Source organism: Phoxinus phoxinus (assembly GCF_949152265.1).
Source record: "Phoxinus phoxinus genome assembly, chromosome: 3".
In the NCBI taxonomy this organism is placed as follows: Eukaryota; Metazoa; Chordata; class Actinopteri; order Cypriniformes; family Leuciscidae; genus Phoxinus; species Phoxinus phoxinus.
Window position 1 is genome coordinate 43,189,042 of NC_136878.1, and position 18,451 is coordinate 43,207,492.

At 39.1% G+C, this 18,451-nt stretch overlaps 2 protein-coding genes across 5 annotated transcripts; one reads left to right on the forward strand and one right to left on the reverse strand.

Moving 5' to 3' along the window:
* Window positions 1-443: 443 nt before the first annotated feature.
* zcchc8 (zinc finger, CCHC domain containing 8) lies at window positions 444-10,972 on the reverse strand. Of its 2 annotated transcripts, none has more exons than XM_079607057.1 (14): window positions 10,698-10,971; window positions 9,370-9,410; window positions 9,201-9,275; window positions 9,002-9,107; window positions 8,837-8,914; window positions 8,647-8,750; window positions 8,469-8,534; window positions 8,296-8,356; window positions 8,022-8,149; window positions 6,307-6,443; window positions 5,973-6,082; window positions 3,902-3,988; window positions 3,700-3,814; window positions 444-2,805 (listed from the first exon to the last, which is right to left on the reverse strand). In XM_079607057.1, exons 1-14 carry the CDS (start codon window positions 10,878-10,880, stop codon window positions 1,967-1,969), a joined length of 2,130 nt encoding a protein of 709 aa, XP_079463183.1. In that variant the 5' UTR covers window positions 10,881-10,971; the 3' UTR covers window positions 444-1,966. The 2 variants fall into 2 exon arrangements, with proteins under 2 accessions (XP_079463183.1, XP_079463182.1); XM_079607056.1 differs by having other exon boundaries at window positions 1,141-2,805; window positions 3,700-3,817; window positions 10,698-10,972.
* LOC306995450 (uncharacterized protein) lies at window positions 10,713-14,019 on the forward strand. 3 transcript variants are annotated; one of them, XM_079607060.1, is made up of 5 exons: window positions 10,713-10,973; window positions 11,201-11,310; window positions 12,114-12,243; window positions 12,335-12,468; window positions 12,560-14,019. In XM_079607060.1, exons 2-5 carry the CDS (start codon window positions 11,218-11,220, stop codon window positions 13,343-13,345), a joined length of 1,143 nt encoding a protein of 380 aa, XP_079463186.1. In that variant the 5' UTR covers window positions 10,713-10,973; window positions 11,201-11,217; the 3' UTR covers window positions 13,346-14,019. The 3 variants fall into 3 exon arrangements, with proteins under 3 accessions (XP_079463186.1, XP_079463185.1, XP_079463184.1); XM_079607059.1 differs by having other exon boundaries at window positions 10,973-11,032; XM_079607058.1 differs by lacking the exon at window positions 10,713-10,973 and having other exon boundaries at window positions 10,982-11,310.
* Window positions 14,020-18,451: the final 4,432 nt, after the last annotated feature.

Here is an 18,451-nt window from a genome sequence, read left to right on the forward strand (position 1 = left end):
ACCCTGAATGGCATAAGATATTCAAAGTGTCGCCTGGGGGTGTTAAAGGCAGTCTTCCACTCATCCCCCTCCCTTATGCAGACCAAATGTTAGGCGTTACGAAAGTCCAGGTTTTGTGAATAAGGAAGCGCCCTGCAGTCTCTTAAAAGCTGAAGACATCAACGGCAAAGGGTAGGTATTCTTTACCATAGTAATCAATACAAGGACACAGGGAACCGTCTTTCTTTCCCACAAAGAGAAAGAGGAAGGGCGAATGAGTTTGGCTGCTAGAGAATCAGAAATATATTTCTCCATGGCCTTCCATTTGCTTCACTGCCATTCATAAATCCTCTTCCGTGGCTTCATGGTATAGTAAAGTGTTCATCGTATGCACACTTCAGAATCTCCCTGGTAGTAGTAGGTGATCTGGGTACTTTTGCCTACTCTTTTTTTTTTTTTTTTTTGAGTACTTTGAATTCGGACATACTCCTTTTGTCACATACTTTTACCCCCTACTATATAATTGGAAAGTATGCCATTTCGGATGCAGCCCAGGTGTTTCATTTCTGAATGAATCTGTGATTTTGAGCAATATGGGCGAGTCAATGAGCCATTCATAAAAACAGTCACTTCATTTATTCCTGAACTAATCAGCGGTTTCGAACAAAACGTGGCTTGCCACCACCTAATTTTCAATTTAAAAGAAGGCCTATTATTTCTTTTTTTTCTCAACACTTCATATTTCTAATTAAAATATTAATCTAACATATGCAAATTTGTTAACACTGACTTTATTCGATACAATAGCCAGTTATTCATTCTCATTAATAAAGTATTCAGAGGAAAATCTAGTTTAGTAGTTTTCAATTACATCTATGCATTTATGAAATAATAGTCTAGTCTAATACAAATACATGTCTATTTTGTTCATTTTAATTATGAATTACCACAGTACTGCAATGTATCATGATACTAGCCTACTTGGTATCTTGAAATTTCAGCTGGTATAGTATCGTAAGATATGTTTGTGGTAACGCGACAACCCTAGATGTTAGCAGCAAAAAATTTGACTGGAACGGTTAATTAAAATGACTTACTTTCGTCAGCTACAACGCTAGATCTAGCGCTCCGTACGCTCCAAATCAGACACAGAGATAAAATTATGCGGTAAGACTAAATTTATTTGAGTGAATTATAACATTAATTTGAATGAATTACAGAGAGGTGTACGATTGTGCGTGTGAAGTAACGAACGATGAAGCGGTAAGTGTAATAATTCAAAAACAGCGATGTTACCGCCTCGCTGCCGAGAAATAAAATGTAGCTGTGCTCATATCGTCTGGGCAGAGCGATCTCTCATCTGTGTGTGTGTGTGTGTGTGTGTGGGCGGGCTTCAACAAAAGCAGCGCATTAATACAGAGCGGCGATCAAACTGACCTACTGGTGCATTACATGGTTTGAACGCACACCTTGCAGCCAATCAGAATCAAGTATTCAGACACCCCAAGGTATAAAGAAAAAGAAAATTAAGATTATGTAGATCAGGCAAAGAATTGCATTAATAAAATAACTGTAAAAATTCAAGTGCAATGATTTAATTTTACTACCAAGTTCGAGTTAAAAACTTTTAATTGAGTGAGAATTCTTTAGAAAATGAAGCTGAAAGATATTCACAATAAATTACACAGATAATCTATAGCGGGCATACAAATGAGCATGCTATGTGATGTAGTAGCAATAATTGAAATAACAGAAAACTGAACAGGAAGAATAACAATAAAAAATAAATCGCGCACAAATCAAGTACCCACAGTCAGTTAATATTCAGGTACAAATCAAATGTAACCTTTTTGTGTTTTTAAAAATCACACGATAGCAGTAAAAAGATACAAAGCACCAAAGTAAAACTACTTACAAAAGGACTGTAGTAAGAGAAAAAAACAATGCTTATTGTCCACAGGTGGGCAGTAAAAACAGACGACTTCAATCATTTCTTGTTTTTTGCCTGATTTCTTGGAGAGCCTTTTAGTAAATCTCGAATCTTGAGGTAAACCCCCGTTGCTTCAGCAACTTCTGTAAACTCAGGAGTGTCCTCAAAAGGAATTATTCCCTCAGCAAATCTGCTGCGGTGCGGGACGAAAGCTACTTTATTTATGGAAGTTTCCTCCGTGTCGTCGGCCACTTGAGCGTTCGACTCTTGTGTGCTGATCTGTGGAGAGGCTGAAGTTTCATTCGTTGCGTCATTATTACCGTTTTCCTCGTAAATTTCATCCAGGACGATAATATCACTCAAATCAATCACGTTTTCATTGATTGAATGTTTTTCCTGAACATCACAGGTTGTTTTATCTCCCATCTCACCCTCGCAATTAGTTACTGGATCACCGGGTGAAGTTGGTGTGCTCTGGATTTCATAAGCATGACTCAAGTCCTCCATCTTTTCACCTTCTTCCTCTGTGTCAAGCTTTAGCGAAGTGACAACACTGGGTGAACTTGGGACGGGGGTCCCAGAAGCTCCAGCTTCAGAATCACTGTTGGTCGTAGTATCTGCCTTTTCAAGGGCTGCCCAAAGAAGCCTTTGCTGCTCCTCCAGTTCCTCCAGAGTCAGCCCATCCTCTGACTCTTCCCCCTCCGTCATCCCCCTCCCTTGGGTGGATGGAGAATCACTTGTAGGTGGAGTTGCTGGTGGAGTACCCTTAGGGACCGGAGGTGTGCTTGGAGGCGTTCCCAGCGGTAGAGGTGGAGGAACGCTCAAGGATGAACAACCAGGAGGGAGCGGTGGGTGGAACTGGAAACCATCAGATCTCATTTGAGGCGCGTCATGATCTGTAGAAGAATGAAAACGAAATCATCATGATGTCTTTCACGATAATTACGTTTTTATTTTGTGAGACACTGACATTTCGGCAACCAAAAATATTCAGGACACAACAATAGACCCAGACACATTTAAATGGATAATTCACCCAAAAAATCATAAAAAGTTCATAAAGAGATCGTAAAACTAATCCATATGAATTGAGCGGTTCAGTCCAAACTTTTCTGAAGAGACTCAATCGCTTTATATGGTGAACAGATTCAATTTAGGCTTTTATTCTGAAGATGAGCAAAAGTTTTACGGGTTTGGAACGTCATGAGGACGAGTAATTAATGACAGAATTTTAATCTTTTTAATCTTTTTAAATTTTAATTTTTGGGTGAACTATCCCTTTAAAACATGCCACCTGAGAAGCGCTAATGAAATGTCACCGCTATGGTCCTTGATTATGGCCCTACAAAAATATTTCATCCAAAACCGAAAATGAATCTCTACCACTTATTCTAAAATATTTTTCTTTTAATATATATATATAATCTGCCACAAAAACATGTTATTACAGCCACTTTTAAATGTTTATATTTCAACAACGAATTAGAGTAGCAAGTATCATTAAAAAGTTAATATACAACTCCATTTTCACTTGAGTGTTGATTATTAAATAAATGTGATTAATTGATTATTAATCTATTGTTGGCCTAGCTTTTTGGCTCACTAAAAACTTTAATTTTGGTGTTTCTGTAAAAAAAATTGAAATCACAGTTACATACTGTACTATACAAGTAACACATTTAAAAAAAAAAAAAAAAAAGTTAGTAGTAAATAGTTTCACTGCAAAGATGTCAAGTATGTATTCCAATCAACTCAATAAAACAGTGTTTAACAAAATCGAAGCTGTGTACCTGACTCTATCTCCATATCCGATGCCTGGTGTGTTTGCTCTGAATTAGATCTCAATTTCTTTGTTTTCTGGAGTGTGGATTCAGACTCATGACGCCTCTTACTGCAGCTGGTGGCCTGCTGTGCACATACAGAGATCATAAATTCCTTGGGAAATATTGAATATCGAAATAAAACGTTAAATATATCGAAAAAGGTTTTTACCGATGGAAAGTTACTGCTTAAAAAAGCAGCAAAATTTTGCTTCCATTGCTGAGGCTGCATTGGAATAGACCCGAAAGACCTGAAATCCTGTATATTGGGGAAAACACACACAAGGGTTTGTTAGAATTCAACAGAACAGGCTAAATAGAGGAGAAAACAGGTTTTTGAATTAACAGCAATCAACATTTGTAGACTGTCAGCTTGTAGAATAAGGGTGCGTCTCAATCAGCTCCCTAGTTCAGGAATCAGGGAGTCGTCCATTTTAAGAGCTGCCTCGATCCCAAAATCCTTCTTGTGCACTGAAACCTTCGCTCCCTAAAATAAATCTCACAATGCACTGTGAAAACTAGGGAGCATCAATGCTCACTATGTTGCCTTTCCGGACGTTTTTTTAAACCATTACTGTATTATATTTCGGCATAAACATACATTGCTAGACAGGTAATGAACAATTTCTCTAAGATTTATTATACAGCAGAAAGGTTGCAGGTATATGTTACAATCAATGTATTTATCAATGTACTTTTAAATAAATATTTAAACGCTGATTGAGACTAGGGGTGTGCGATATTACGATTTTTGATCGTGGACGATTAAAATGTCTCCACGATCTGCTTTTGAAGAAATATCGTAGGATCGTCCATTTTATCAGTTTGCATTTCTGGCGCCTCCGTCTCAACATACTGTACAGCGCGACGTATATCCACATGCAATGCAAAGGAACGGGACACTGTAGTTCATAAAAAATAATTATTTGCATGTGCTTTAAAGCCTTGCCAGTTAAACATGTCATTCGCTGGTGATGCGCTGTTCTAACGGGCGCTTTTCTGAGCGCAATAACGTTACACCCCGACGCGCACATGCACTAAAAGCCTGTCTAACAGCGTCTGATTACTGGGCTAAGTTATCTTTCGAGTCTCATTGCGCTAATACTGTCAAATACACACAAGGTTTACATAAACAAAGTTGGTTATGTCTAAAGTGAAAGAACAATAGAAAAAATGAAGAAAAAAATCTGCTTGTCAAATGCGTGTAGACTCGTTGCGCGCAGATCTTAAAGTGACAGTAGCCCTAATAGTAAATATGCAACCGCTTGTCCTTAAAGGGACAGTTACCCAAAAATAAAAATTCTGTCATTATTTACTCACTCTCTAATGTAGTTCCAAACCTGTATTAATTTATTTATTGTGCTGAACACAAAAGAAGATATTTTGAGGAGTGTGGCTAACCGGGCGGTTGCTGGTCCCCATTGATTACCATAGTAGGAATGACACTGGGGTACATCAACTGTTTGTTTACCCACATTCTTCCAAATAACTTTTATTTTCAACAGAAGAGGGAGACTTATTCGGGTTTAAAGCGGCTTGAGAGAATTAAAATTTTTGGGAGAACTATCCCTGTTAATAAAACAACAAAATACAAAGAGCATCTCACTCACTCTTGACTGAGAACTTTAATAGTAGCTTTAATAAGAATCAATGTAAAATTTATACAGTGAAGTCGATGTTGTGTTTTATTTTCATATTTGTTCATTTAATTACTTTCTTCAATGGTGTTAAATACACCTGTAGCTAAAAAAATAAAGCACTGTTTAGCCTATTTAATTTGTATATTAAGTTGTGTCTGTGTATCTTTGTTCTTAATTTTTAATAACAAAGACAATGACAAATATTTTTTATCTTCGCCACTTTGGCCTAAATGTCTGCCATTCTTTTTTATTTTATATTTTGTTACCTAAGGCTTTGTTTATAAAATAGGGACATTAGTTTGGCTGTGATGCTCAGTCACTTGCAAAATAGTAAAACCAACATGAAAAGGAATCGTGATAAAATCGTGAATCGTGATTTTCCTGAAAAAAATCGTGATATGATATTTTTGCCATATCGCCCACCCCTAATTGAGACGCACCCAAGATGTTCTACATTTCCTGAAGAGATTATCAGTAGTAGATGTTACCTCATCATCGTTTTGTCTGTAGCTAAAGTTTCACCATACCAAGTTGTATCATGATGTGGAAACACAAGCATTTCTTTGTTTGTCTCGTGTCCAATTGGAGTATCTGCACACTTACATCTCTTATGTTGGGTGGCGTAGAGACATTGAAGCCAGGAAAGTCAACCAGCTTGGAGACATCATAAGAGGTCTTTTGGCTGGAGTTATTTTCATCCTCATCATTTGATCCTTGCAAAGAAAAGTGAATGAGTCAATGGCAGAATAGTTGCATTTAAAACAAACTATCCTTCTTGATCACGCTTAGGTGAAGGTCTTGCAGTTCTGTGGTCAGCTGCAACAAACCCCTCAATATGAAAACCCTTAGTAATAATATACTTACAATCATGGGGTTTCTTAACCTAAGGGATTTATTGCTAATTCAGGCCATAATAAAATACCAAAGTCAGTCTTACCATCATAGAGAATCAGACCCGAGTTTTCCATTTCTGCCTCTTTTAACCAGCCAGGCGGGTAGCCGAGCTCCCTCATGCGGTAGATGAATGGAGGAAGGGTGTTTACAGTGATCCCAAGAGCATCAAGGAGGTCTTCACTACACAAAGACAATATAAACTGCATATCAGCTGAATCGACTTTCCGAAACATGACCTTTCACGGACCTAGTCCCAGACTAAACCGCATGTTTGAGCTGTTCTGACTGAAAGCAACTTGCACTGATATATCTTAAAATATGGCAGTGCCATTGTTTGTCTCAAGATGCACACCAGTAAGGTTTCTTTTTCTAAGGCACGTTTATAAAAGCTACATAAATGCCTTAATTGAACTAAGGCCTAATCTAAGATCTGTCTGTGAAACCAGGTCGAATCCTCCCAATTTAAAATATTTGGGGAAAGAAATGTGGGTGGAAAGACAAAATGCATTTGTTATGTTATCAGTACTGGAGTCATCTGTATGTACAGGTCTATAATTTTACATGCAATATTTATTAACCTATTCAGTAAATTAGAAAATATATATTATACAAATTTAAAGCGGCTACAAAATTATCAGATTTGTGATGCAGTTAAAAGTAGACAGGTAACGTTGGTAAGACAAACTTAGATGTAGGCTAGCATTGAAAAATATCTTTATGTGTGTTTCAAAATAATTATAGTATATAGTATAAATTTAAATATTTATAAAATGGAAATTCATCCCGATCTTTTGTTGGCCAATTTGAGGGTTAATGCCCGTCTATCTCTTCATGTACGCTTCTAGCAAAATCATGGATTCTCCAGAGGTGGAAACTAGACATGCTTCCAACATTTGATGCGAGTTGATGAACATTATATATATATATATATATATATAAAGATAGCCTACAGCGATTTATCAATGACAAACTAGATTTATTTGGGAACTTCTGGAAGCTTATTAAACTATCTGAGAATCGCTTCATACCTTTTTTAAATGTTTTTATGATGTTTTGATCTTAGATTACCTTATTAGTAATGATAGTTTTCCATACTCTTTATTAGAGCAGTCCCCTAATATTCAACGAAACGTTAGTTGACGAGAAGAGGCTTAATCGATCAAATTTTAATTAGTCAGTCACAAAAATAACCTCCACAGGAAGTGGAAAGTCACACAGTCCGTGACGGAGAGATCGTTAACACGGCTGGTCCACATTGTCATTATGTCGGGTAGGAAATCCAAACGAAATCATTCATTAACCTCAAACATGGCTGATCATTTGGAACATACAAGTAGCCCAACGTTTGCCACTTTACATGACCGCTCGCTCTATAGTTAACCTAGTTATGCGCTATTATCAGGCACATAACCAAGTTTGTGTGGAAGTTAAATCAGTACAGCGCTTACAACTTAACATGCATTTCTCTCTATTAGCGTATCCATTATCCTGTGGAGACGAGAGTCAGTCATCAACATCTTTGCAGACGAGAAAACACTATAAATTATTAAAATGTTTTTTTTTTCTGACATTCACAATCATTACTTGTGCTAGTGCGCTTAATTTATATTTTAAAGGCTCATTATTGTTCAGCATTTCTCTGTAATGTAGAACAACAATGATACATATATGACTGAAGGGGGACTTTAAGTGTTTGCCTTATTTGAAAACTAAAAAATTACTAAACAATAAAAATTGGCACTACATAAGATGACTGACCTCATTATTCCAGGCTTGTACTTCGCAAAGCGCTCCTCGACCTCTTCTGCATGGTAGCGCTGGTTGCCCGGAGTGCTGTTCTGTGAAAACTCCTTTCTTTTTTCATTGATACGAGCCATATCTTTGGGCTTAAGCAGTAAATATAAAAAAAGGTTAAAAGGTTTCAAAGGCTCAAAGTTTGATTTATAAGCATATGTCGATTTCAAAATAAAACAATGCAACAGTGAATTTTAATCTATACATATATATAGTCAATAATTGAAGAAAAAAACACCTTGGGACAGTCTCGGAGTTGATGGTCCTCAGAACAGCAGTTAAAACAGCATGGTCTAGGTCTGGAAAGACAACACAAGCAATCGTGAAACAATACTGATTTGCACAGCAAGCATCAGTCTTGCAATACCATCAAAATATCAATATCCAAAAGCTTGTAAACTCTTTCCATACCTTTTCTCCTTTACCTGCACCTCTTGGCCCTCGAGGGCAATGATCTGGCCAAAGACCTGCTGGTATCTTTGCAAAAAATGATTCAGGAGCAGTGATGTGCATAGATGTGTAAAATAGAGTTATCTAGATTATGAAAAGCACAGTAAGTATATAAGCTGGCTATAAGCTTTTAGGATACTTGGGAACTTCCCATCCATCAGTCAGTTGGGGGTTTTCATTCAGCAGCGGCTGGCCAAGTTTATCAACACAGAAGTTGGTGAAGTATAAAACACTCCCAATTATCTACAAACCAAAAACCAGTTTGATTAGTAGCGGTTTCAATAGACGGATAATTGAATATGAATAATGTGTGCTGCTGTGTCACTCACACTGAAAGCATTTTTTATAAGTTGGGAGTCACTGGAAGTCTTCGCTTTATAGCTCTCCTCCATGACGAAACTTGAATGCTACAAACAAGGAAAAAACAGAATTTGTGATTACTGATGGAGACTATTATATCAAATAACGTGTCCAGTGATATTAAAGATGTATACATGTGGGTTGACATGAAGCGCAGAGCCTTCCGGATCGTTGTTACACTCATGAAGGCGTTTCTCGACAAGACAGTAGATGAAGTCTTCGATGTCTTTCCGACACTGCCTAAACACACACACAAAAAGCATCTCTAAACAAAGCTACATTTTTTGAAAACGTTTAAACATTATAATCAAGGATGATGTGGAAAATACCTACTTGGAAATGATGCTGTTTCCATAATTAACCTGACAAAGTGGGCCATCGGTTTTGGAATCTGCTATTTTTATACCCCTGCCATAAAAATGACCATTGAATCAAATCAATAACTGCAAATGCCCTGTTTAACTGTATATTGAAATAGTGTAAATAATTATTGTTAACTCACGTGGGACGACTTAATATGTTCAATTTTCTCTTCAGCTCCTCATGTGGATCATCATTAAGGTACAAAATTCAACACTCAATATAAAGACAGACAACAAGCAGTGGACAAAAAGACACCATATATAGGTATTAACTACTATTGATCAGTATTAGCATTTTTCATCTGTTTGATGAGGCTAATATTGAGATTAGAGAGCATATTTATTCCAGTGAACCATTTTTCTGTTCCAGCGGCTGTATTACAGAAACTACTGAATATTTTTTTAAATATCCATATGACAGAAAAAGTTTCTAAGTACTAAACATTCAATCTTCTTTTTTCTCTGTGCATTTTCAGTCTTGATGTTTGATGTCACATGCAGCATGTGCAATTGTAAATTTAGGAGTTTCAGTATGCTTTTTCTAACCAAAAAAAAACATTCAAAATAGCAGTTATGTTAATTATCGACCATAAAAACAAAAAACAAACAAACAAAAAAAAAAGATCTGCTGTCCTGCAAACTTAATGGGATAGTTCACTCAAAAAGAAAATTCTGTCATTAATTTCTCATCCTCTTTTCAAATATAAGACTTAAATATAAAATGTGAGAGCTTTCTGTCCCTCCATTGACAGCTACTCAACTACCACTTTCAAGCCACAGAAAGCTCGTAAAGACATCATTAAAGTAATCCATATGATTCCAGTGGTTTAATCTAAATGTTATGAAGCCATAAATTACACCTTTGTTTACACATCTCGCTTTCACTAGAGCAGCACTCAGTGTGTGTCGTTGACACGAGAGCGGACCTTGTTAGGTGAGGGCATGTTGGAGATTCATATTTTGTAAATAATTGTGTAAATTATGTTTTTTTGCGCACTTGCGTCGCTTCATAAAATTGAGGTTGAACCACTGGAGTCGCATGGATTACTTTAATGTCTTACTACCTTTCTGGGGCTTGAAAGTGGTAGTTAACGTTACGTAACTTAACTGTCAATGGAGGGAGGGACAGAAAGCTCTCAGATTTCATTAAAAAATATCCTAATTTGTGTACTGAAAATGAACGAAAGTCTCACGGGTTTGTAATTATTGACAGAATTTAAATTTTTTTGGGTGAACTATCCCTTTAATCATACTTTCATCGTAACTGAACTAAACATAACTGATCTACACAAACATCAGACATTGCCTTTTAACGTCTGTTGAACACAATCGAAAGTGCAATAATAGATAAAGCTATATCCAGTGATACAGCAATATTCAACACGCAAAAAAAGCAGTTAAGCAGTCAAATATATTTCAGCCGAAAACGAAAGGCAAGCACGCTCACTGGATGAAACACTATAAGGATATTCTCTGCCTTCAGACGCTCTACTGTTTCTTCGCACACTTCTAATGTCTGCCGAAGCCCTCGGAGTCGCTCTGAACTCTCACCCTCTTCCTCATCACCTTCATCTATCATACGAATGTGCGTTGGCGCTTTTTCTTCGAATTGCTCGAACAATTCTGCATCTCCAAAATCCACCGCCGCCATGTTTGATGATCACAAAGCGCGTCCGGTTCGAAGGGCAAATCCTACAACGCGCTGACGCCTGACTGCTGATTGGCTAGAGACCAGAATCAGGAAGTAAATATACACTCAACTGTAGAAACAACACGGCGTTTTGGGAAATACTTCATACTAAAGTATAAACAGGCTATATGACCGTTCCTAAGTTAGAGTGCGTTTTTACAATGCTCTTCTGTAACCACGTTAAAGATTATAGCTGACATGTCAGGGCGTTTGCAATAAAACTATTAATTTCTTCCCTATTTAAAATTTTTCCTGTCTGTAAATCATCATGACATCTGGAGGAGTTTCTCTCATCAATATGTCATATTGGGAGAGTGGGAAAAGGAGGATACGATTCTTGTATCTTACAAACAATAACTCCTTTAACGTTACTAAACGAAGCACAAATGAGGTAAGTGTACCACTAACAAAAGTAACATATTAATGTTGATTTTTGTACATACATAAATACCCTGCTGGAAAAACTGCTGATAGCAGCCTAAGCTTGGTCATCTCTGATTTAGTAGGCTAGTTTTAGAGGGGTTCTGGCCACTTTTTGGCTTGCTGATTGGACTGGGACACCAGCTGAACACCAGCTTGAAAACTGCTAAGACCAGCCAAGGCAGATTTTAACATTTTTTTTTACTGCATGGAAACAACTGCATCATAGTAAAGCGGTGCGTTCCCCTTCTGAAAAAAATAAAAAGCCAAAACCAGTCTATGCTGGTCTTAACTGGTTTAAATTAGACATAACTAGGTCAAGCTGGTGTTCAGCTGGTTTTATATGGTTGGTCAGCTGGTCTACCGAAGTCTGGTCTAAGAAGTGGCCGAACTGCGAACACTCCTAAAACCAGACGTGACCAGACTGGAAGACCAACTTAAACCAGTCAGCCAGCTTGGGTTGTTTTTAGATGTTTTTTTCAGCCGGGTTTCCACTATGGCTTCTCAATTTTCCAGTGAGCATTCCCCCTTCTCTTGATTATTGATAAATTAAATACACTTTAATTCATATCAGTTTAAAGTTTTTTGCACTCAATTTTTAATAAAGAAAGTATAGATACCTGAAAAGTACTTTTAGCTGTAAAACATTTTTGTAGGACCTGATGATACCTAAAAAAAGAAAGAAGCTATTTAATTTAGTAATCTATGTACTATTTGTATGGTTCCTCAAATGAATTACATTTTGTTTATACATTCATTTGTCGATTTTTTTAGGATCAGATGATCCCTCTCTTTCTTGGAGCTGATCTGTTCTCAGACACAGACGTTCGCAGTGAAAACCAACCCAGATACCATGCGAAATATGCTAAACGAGGATTGGCAACTAAACTGGTTTTCTCAGCAGGTATGTGATGATCTTTTTTTTTGGCTTTTGGATGATAATAGTTAATTTTCATGAACTATTAAAAGATAATATTTACCTCATTGCTCTCTAGACTTCAGATTCCAAGGCCTACGACTTCCTTTTTCCAACAACAGTCTGTGGTTTTATAGTGTTCAAGGAGTTTTTCGAGTGGCATTTGAACTATATGGCAAACAAGACCAGCTCTCAATTATGGAGTCATTTCAGGTAATTTGAGTTTATCATTATATTGTATGTCTTCGTATCTTTCACGATTTCTAATAAGTCTTGTTTGTTTTTTATTCATTTTCCTCGTAAGGATCTATGGAAATCTCGAATAAATGACAACAACTTAAACACGACCTATCATCTGGGTGCCCAGGATGTTCAACCCCAAAATGATCAAGAGGCACAAACAATTTTGGCAAATAATAAAACATCTCCATCATACCAAAGCCATCAACACTCTGACGGAGGGGAAATGAACATCTTTCCAATAACCACAGTTCAGTCAGACATTTCATCATCTACAGATCATGACTACTGTTCATTAACAGAGCAAACGAACTTAAGCCAGTGTCGTTTACTTGCTGATAAACTTCACAGCCTAGCGGAAAAACTGAAGTTACTCACAAATATGGAAGCAGAACAATTAAACACTACCGCAAAGGTCTTGGACTATGTTGAATACTCTCTTACCGGGATGATTGAAGAGGAAAGACTGACGGATACCGTGATGGCACTGTTTCACACTCATTTTAAGAGCTACTCCGTCTACTCAAGCAGTCTTTTAAAGGCTGTGGCAGGTTGGCTTGGCCAGCAGTTTAATGCAGCCAACGGCACCATTAGCCACCGGGTTGAAGGTTTTAAGACACAACACATTGAGCACATTACGAACTTGCCACCTCCAGAGGAGCTGGCAACTGAACTTTTCCCAGAGGCAATGCGAAATCTTCTTGCACACTGGATGGGTCTGAGTGACGAGGCAGAACACTGGAAACGACACAGCGAATACCCAATTTTATTGCTCATCCTAGAATTTGCCAATCACAATCTTATCACTGGAGTGGCCCATGTATTGTATTCCAGTCTAATATGCAAATAAGTGTAGTTATTTTGCATATTATGTCCTGAAGTGCCATTTTTATAGTTGTATAGCCTTTAAATAAATTATTCCAAATAAATAGTTTACCGTTAAAAGTCAAATGTTTTTTTTATGTCTTTTCCACACATGTTGAGGGCACAAATGTAGTATTTGGTCATAAAAAGAAGTCTTGTGATTTTAGGCCAAACTATTAAGAATTTAAAAGGGAATTGGCTATCTCTCATAATTCATATCTTCATATTTTTAGCTTGAAGATATAGCTTCACATCCTTTTTGCCATGCTCAGCTTAAAATGTGTTTTGGTTTATCAAAAAGCTTTTTAGCCAGCATGGTTTAACGATGATCTGATTCTGAGAGGCACAGTATAGCTGGTAAAACAGGCAGAGTCCAAATACATTTACATTACAGTGGGGAGAACAAGTATTTGATACACTGCCGATTTTGCAGGTTTTCCCACTTACAAAGCATGTAGAGGTCCGTAATTTTTATCCTAGGTACTCCTCAACTGTGAGAGACGTAATCTAAAACATCCAAAAATCCAGAAAATCACATTGTATGATTTTTAAGTAATTAATTTGCATGTTATTTCCATTTCTCACTTTGCATGTAAGGAGCCTATATAATATATTAGTTTCACCTTTTAAGTTGAATTACTGAAATAAATGAACTTTTTGCACGATATTCTAATTTTTCGAGTTTCACCTGTAGTTACAACTGACCCACCAAACAGACCTAAACATGGGGAAGAAGAGGAGTAGTGGAAACCAAAGTAACAAACCTGCAAAGGAAACTTTACAGTGAGATGGTAAATCTCCATTTTTTCAGAAGGAACCTAATATGGAAGAAATGTAAATTTTCAAGCAGAAGTATATATTGTATGCTTTATTTGGATAAAATATGTGTATTTGGTAATATGTGCAAGTTTGTATATATTTAACCCTTGCAATGCATTAAAAAACATTGCATTCCTGGGACTGTTTGGATCCGGTGGAACTTTTTATAAAACAGATGTAACTTAATATTTTTCAACTAAAACCATATTGTATCTGATCACTGATCAGTAACTTCTCATTAATGAGTGAATGCACACAAAATGTTTGCATTTTTGTAAGAAAAATATAAATATTTAAAACGTTATAAATTGGCTTCCTGTGACAGCCGTACGCGAGTCGTGTTCCGGCGGAAGAGTGACCTCTGACCCAACATATGAAGTAGGATGTAGAGTAAGCTTAAGTGAGAGTAAACGCCTCTCGTGGTTCAAACAAATAGAGCTGAGCAACAAACTCAAGATCCTCTTCTCACATATCGAAATCTCTGACATTTCTCTTTTAAAATTCTTTGTTTTATATTTCTAATTCATAACTGGTGTTTTCTTTCGCTCTTTCTTCTGTGCTTCCATGTTCATCAATACGTCATCATGCATCAGAACTAGACTCGCTCAAGTACGGACGTTACCGGAAGCCAGTGATTACATTTTATTAAGTTGTAAATATAGATATTTTTCTTACAACAATGCATCTCTGCCTGGCTGCACATGGGTGGAAATCTACACCATCGCTTCCCTCAAATCCGTGCCGTACTATCGCCCATATCGCTGACAGCGTGTGTATGGCAGTCGACCACGCAACATCGGCCATTCACACAATGGTAGTGCTCCAGGTTTTTCAAGCCAAGATGCTGCAGGCTTTAGATTAACGTGGTCCGGATTCTGAGTCCTTCAGGAAGTTGCGCTTGGACCTGGTGCTCAGGGAGACTAATGCTGATAGACATGCAAGATTCAGAGAAGGCACTGCTGTTGGACGTGCCCATAAGCCCCCATAGTCTCTTTGGCGATGCTGTGGGATCTTTCTCAGAAACGTTTTTTGAGGCGCAGAAGCAATCTAAGGAGCTGAGCTGAGCCACTTTGTGCCTAAGCGGGCTTCAGCTCCTCCACTGCGTTCCAGATCTTTCTCAGCGCAGCGCTCGTCTCATCTTAGCGGCGAGACAGACCACATGCTGCATCTTCTTCAGGGTCGAAGAAGGACCCGGAGCCTGCCGTGAAGCCCAAGTCCAGATACTTCAGGCAGCAGAGGAGGCAGGAACCCCACCAATCAAACCCTACGACTGAGCTCCAACCTCATTCCTGCGCTTTTTCCCATCGAAGCGGAGGATGATCACAGAGCAAAAGAGTTCATCTTGCTGTGTTGCACCCATCCCTTGCTGATTGCAGGCGACACGAGTGGGGGGTTAAATAATGGTTTGTAATAAAGTTCGCAATAACAATAAAAGCAAACATCTCAGAAAAAGGGGTATTTTCCGGTGGTGTCGGAGTGGGTAATAAGTACAATTGCGAACAGCTATACTCTTCAGTTTTGTACGCAGACCCCCTCTTCTGTGGCATGATGCAGTCAGTGGTGCCAGATCGGCATGCGTCTATTTTGCGAGCAGAGATTCAGTCTCTCCTGGCGAATCAGGCGATAGAGGTAGTGCCACCAGAGCACAGGGAAGGCGGTCTATAAAGCCACTACTTTCTATTCTCCAAAATGGATGGAGATTCTCCGGCCCATTTTGGATCTGAGACCACTGAATCAGGCACTGGCGAAAAGCTTGTTTAAAATGATTACCTTGCAGCAGATCCATGAGCACATTCAACCTGGGGACTGGTTAGTGTCAGTGAATTTAAAAGACGATTATTCTCATATCCAAATAGCCTCGTCACAGAAGCTTTTTGAGATTTGAGTTCGAGGACGCTGTGTATCAGTTCAAAGTCCTCCCTTTCGAAGCACTCACTTCCTGATCGCCAGGCGAACTGCGCAGACTCAAACTGAGCTTGACGACGTAGATGTGACGTGAGTCTCCTAGTAGCTGAGCCGAGAGAAATCTGAATCATTCTCTTCCGAATCTCGCCGAGACGGAGAGCGTGAGCATTAGCTGTCCATGAGCTAGCAGCAGGAGCAACTTTATGACTCTCTATGGGCTTCTCCCTTGACTTTATCGGACTTTATGCCTCCACGTCCCCCCGATTGCTTGCGAGCTTCTCCGCCGGTCTATACGGTAATTTCTCGACTGTGCGACAGAGAGTCGCGTGGTTATGACGCAATCGTTAGCCTATTTTTTACAAAAATGGCTTCTACGAGGCCATAACGTAAGATACAAGGTAATGGAGCCTTTTATACATTGTCGTGTTTTTTTTAAAATAAATAATGGACAAATGGAGTATTTGGACGCCTCAGATGTAAAGTTATTCGCTGTCAAAGTGACGCCAAAATGAATGGGAGTCAATGGCGTGCTAACAGCAGGTGAAGTTCTGCTACAATGGCGGCTCCCGGGGAGGCTTCAGTTTCCGGCGGATGGATTACCCCCTTGTCCACGTCCCGTCGTCTGAACTGCGTTGCAGACATGCGGAGCAGTCCGCAGAGAGTGGAGTCTGCCTTCTCAGACAATCCAACTGATTTGGAGCCTTTTCTGGGAGGCGGAGATTGATGTATTCGCCTCAGAGGTGAACGCACAGTTCTTGTCGCTGACCAATGCCTCCTCCCAGCCGCCTCTATGCTTTAAAGTGGAAGGTCTTTGTGTAGGAAGAAAAATGAAGACCCGGTGAGCTGTGCTGTGTCTTGTCATTTTATCATTTTTACAAAACTGTCTGGATAAAGGGCGTACATCTACTTTCAAGGTGTATGTGGCTACCATTTCAGACCACTGAATCGCGCACTGGCGAAAAGCTTGTTTAAAATTATTACCTTGCAGCAGATCCATGAGCACATTCAACCTGGGGACTGGTTAGTGTCAGTGAATTTAAAAGACGATTATTCTCATATCCAAGTAGCCTCTTGTCACAGAAGCTTTTTGAGATTTGCGTTCGAGGACGCTGTGTATCAGTTCAAAGTCCTCCCTTTCGGACTGGCCCTAGCTCCGAGTACCTTTACTAAGTGGAATTTGCGTTCTAAATTATCTAGAAGATTTCTGGCTTATCATGCCCAGTATCAGGATGTGTTGAAAAGCCACAAGCATCAGCTTCTGGACCACTTACAATCTCTGAGGCTGTCTATAAACGTGAAGAAGAGCGTACTTCAACCTTGGCAGAGCATTGCGTTCTTGGGGCTAAACCTAGATTCATGTGTAATGCGAACTGCCTGTCTCAGGTGTGTGTGCAGTCCATGCTCAGAGCCCTCGCCATATTCAGGCCAGGAGATCAGTTTCTCTGAAGAGTTTTCAGAGGTTACTGAGACTGATGCGGCAGCGGTCGTGTGCCGGCTGGGACTTTTGCATATGAGGAAGCTTTAGCTTAGGCTAAAAGCCGGTGTCACGCCCTGCGTATGCTACTCCTGTATGCGCACTTTAACCCCCTTGGCTCGACAGGACCATGTACGAGCGAGGGCTTTCCGTGGGCAGAGTGGACAGAATAAAAGTAATTGGCTGGGAAGTCAAGTCGTCACCTTTATTTATATAGCGCTTTTTACTATACAGATTGTATCAAAGCAGCTTCACAGTGATAACATGAAAATAATACAACAAAGTTTGTTTCTAGAAGAAAATTTCGTCTGGCTTACGGCACTGTGCGCAGTCGAAGTGGCACATCAACTTCCTTGAACTGAAGGCAGTATCTTTAGCTTTGCAACACTTCTTTACATTCTTGAAGGAACGCCATGTTCTCATTCAAATGGACAACGGGGCAGAGGTAATGTTAATCAATCACCAAGGTGGTATTCGTTCTCGCCGGCTTCAGATGCTGTTAAGACTTTTATTCTTATCGGCAGACAAGTGCTTCCTGGCGATACGAGCCGTCCACGTCCATAGACAGTATATAAGATGGACACAGCGACCCCGGAGAAAAGTGAAGCCCATTTGAAGCACTCACTTCCTGATCGCCTGGCGAACTGCGCAGACTCAAACTGAGCTTGACGACGTAGATGTGACGTGAGCAACCTGTCTGACAGCTGTCAGTCTTCTAGTAGCTGAGCCGAGAGAAATCTGAATCATTCTCTTCCGAATCTCGCAGAGACGGAGAGCGTGAGCATTAGCTGTCCATGAGCTAGCAGCAGGAGCAACTTTATCACTCTCTATGGGCTTCTCCCTTGACTTTATCAGACTTTATGCCTCCACGTCCCCCCGATTGCTTGCGAGCTT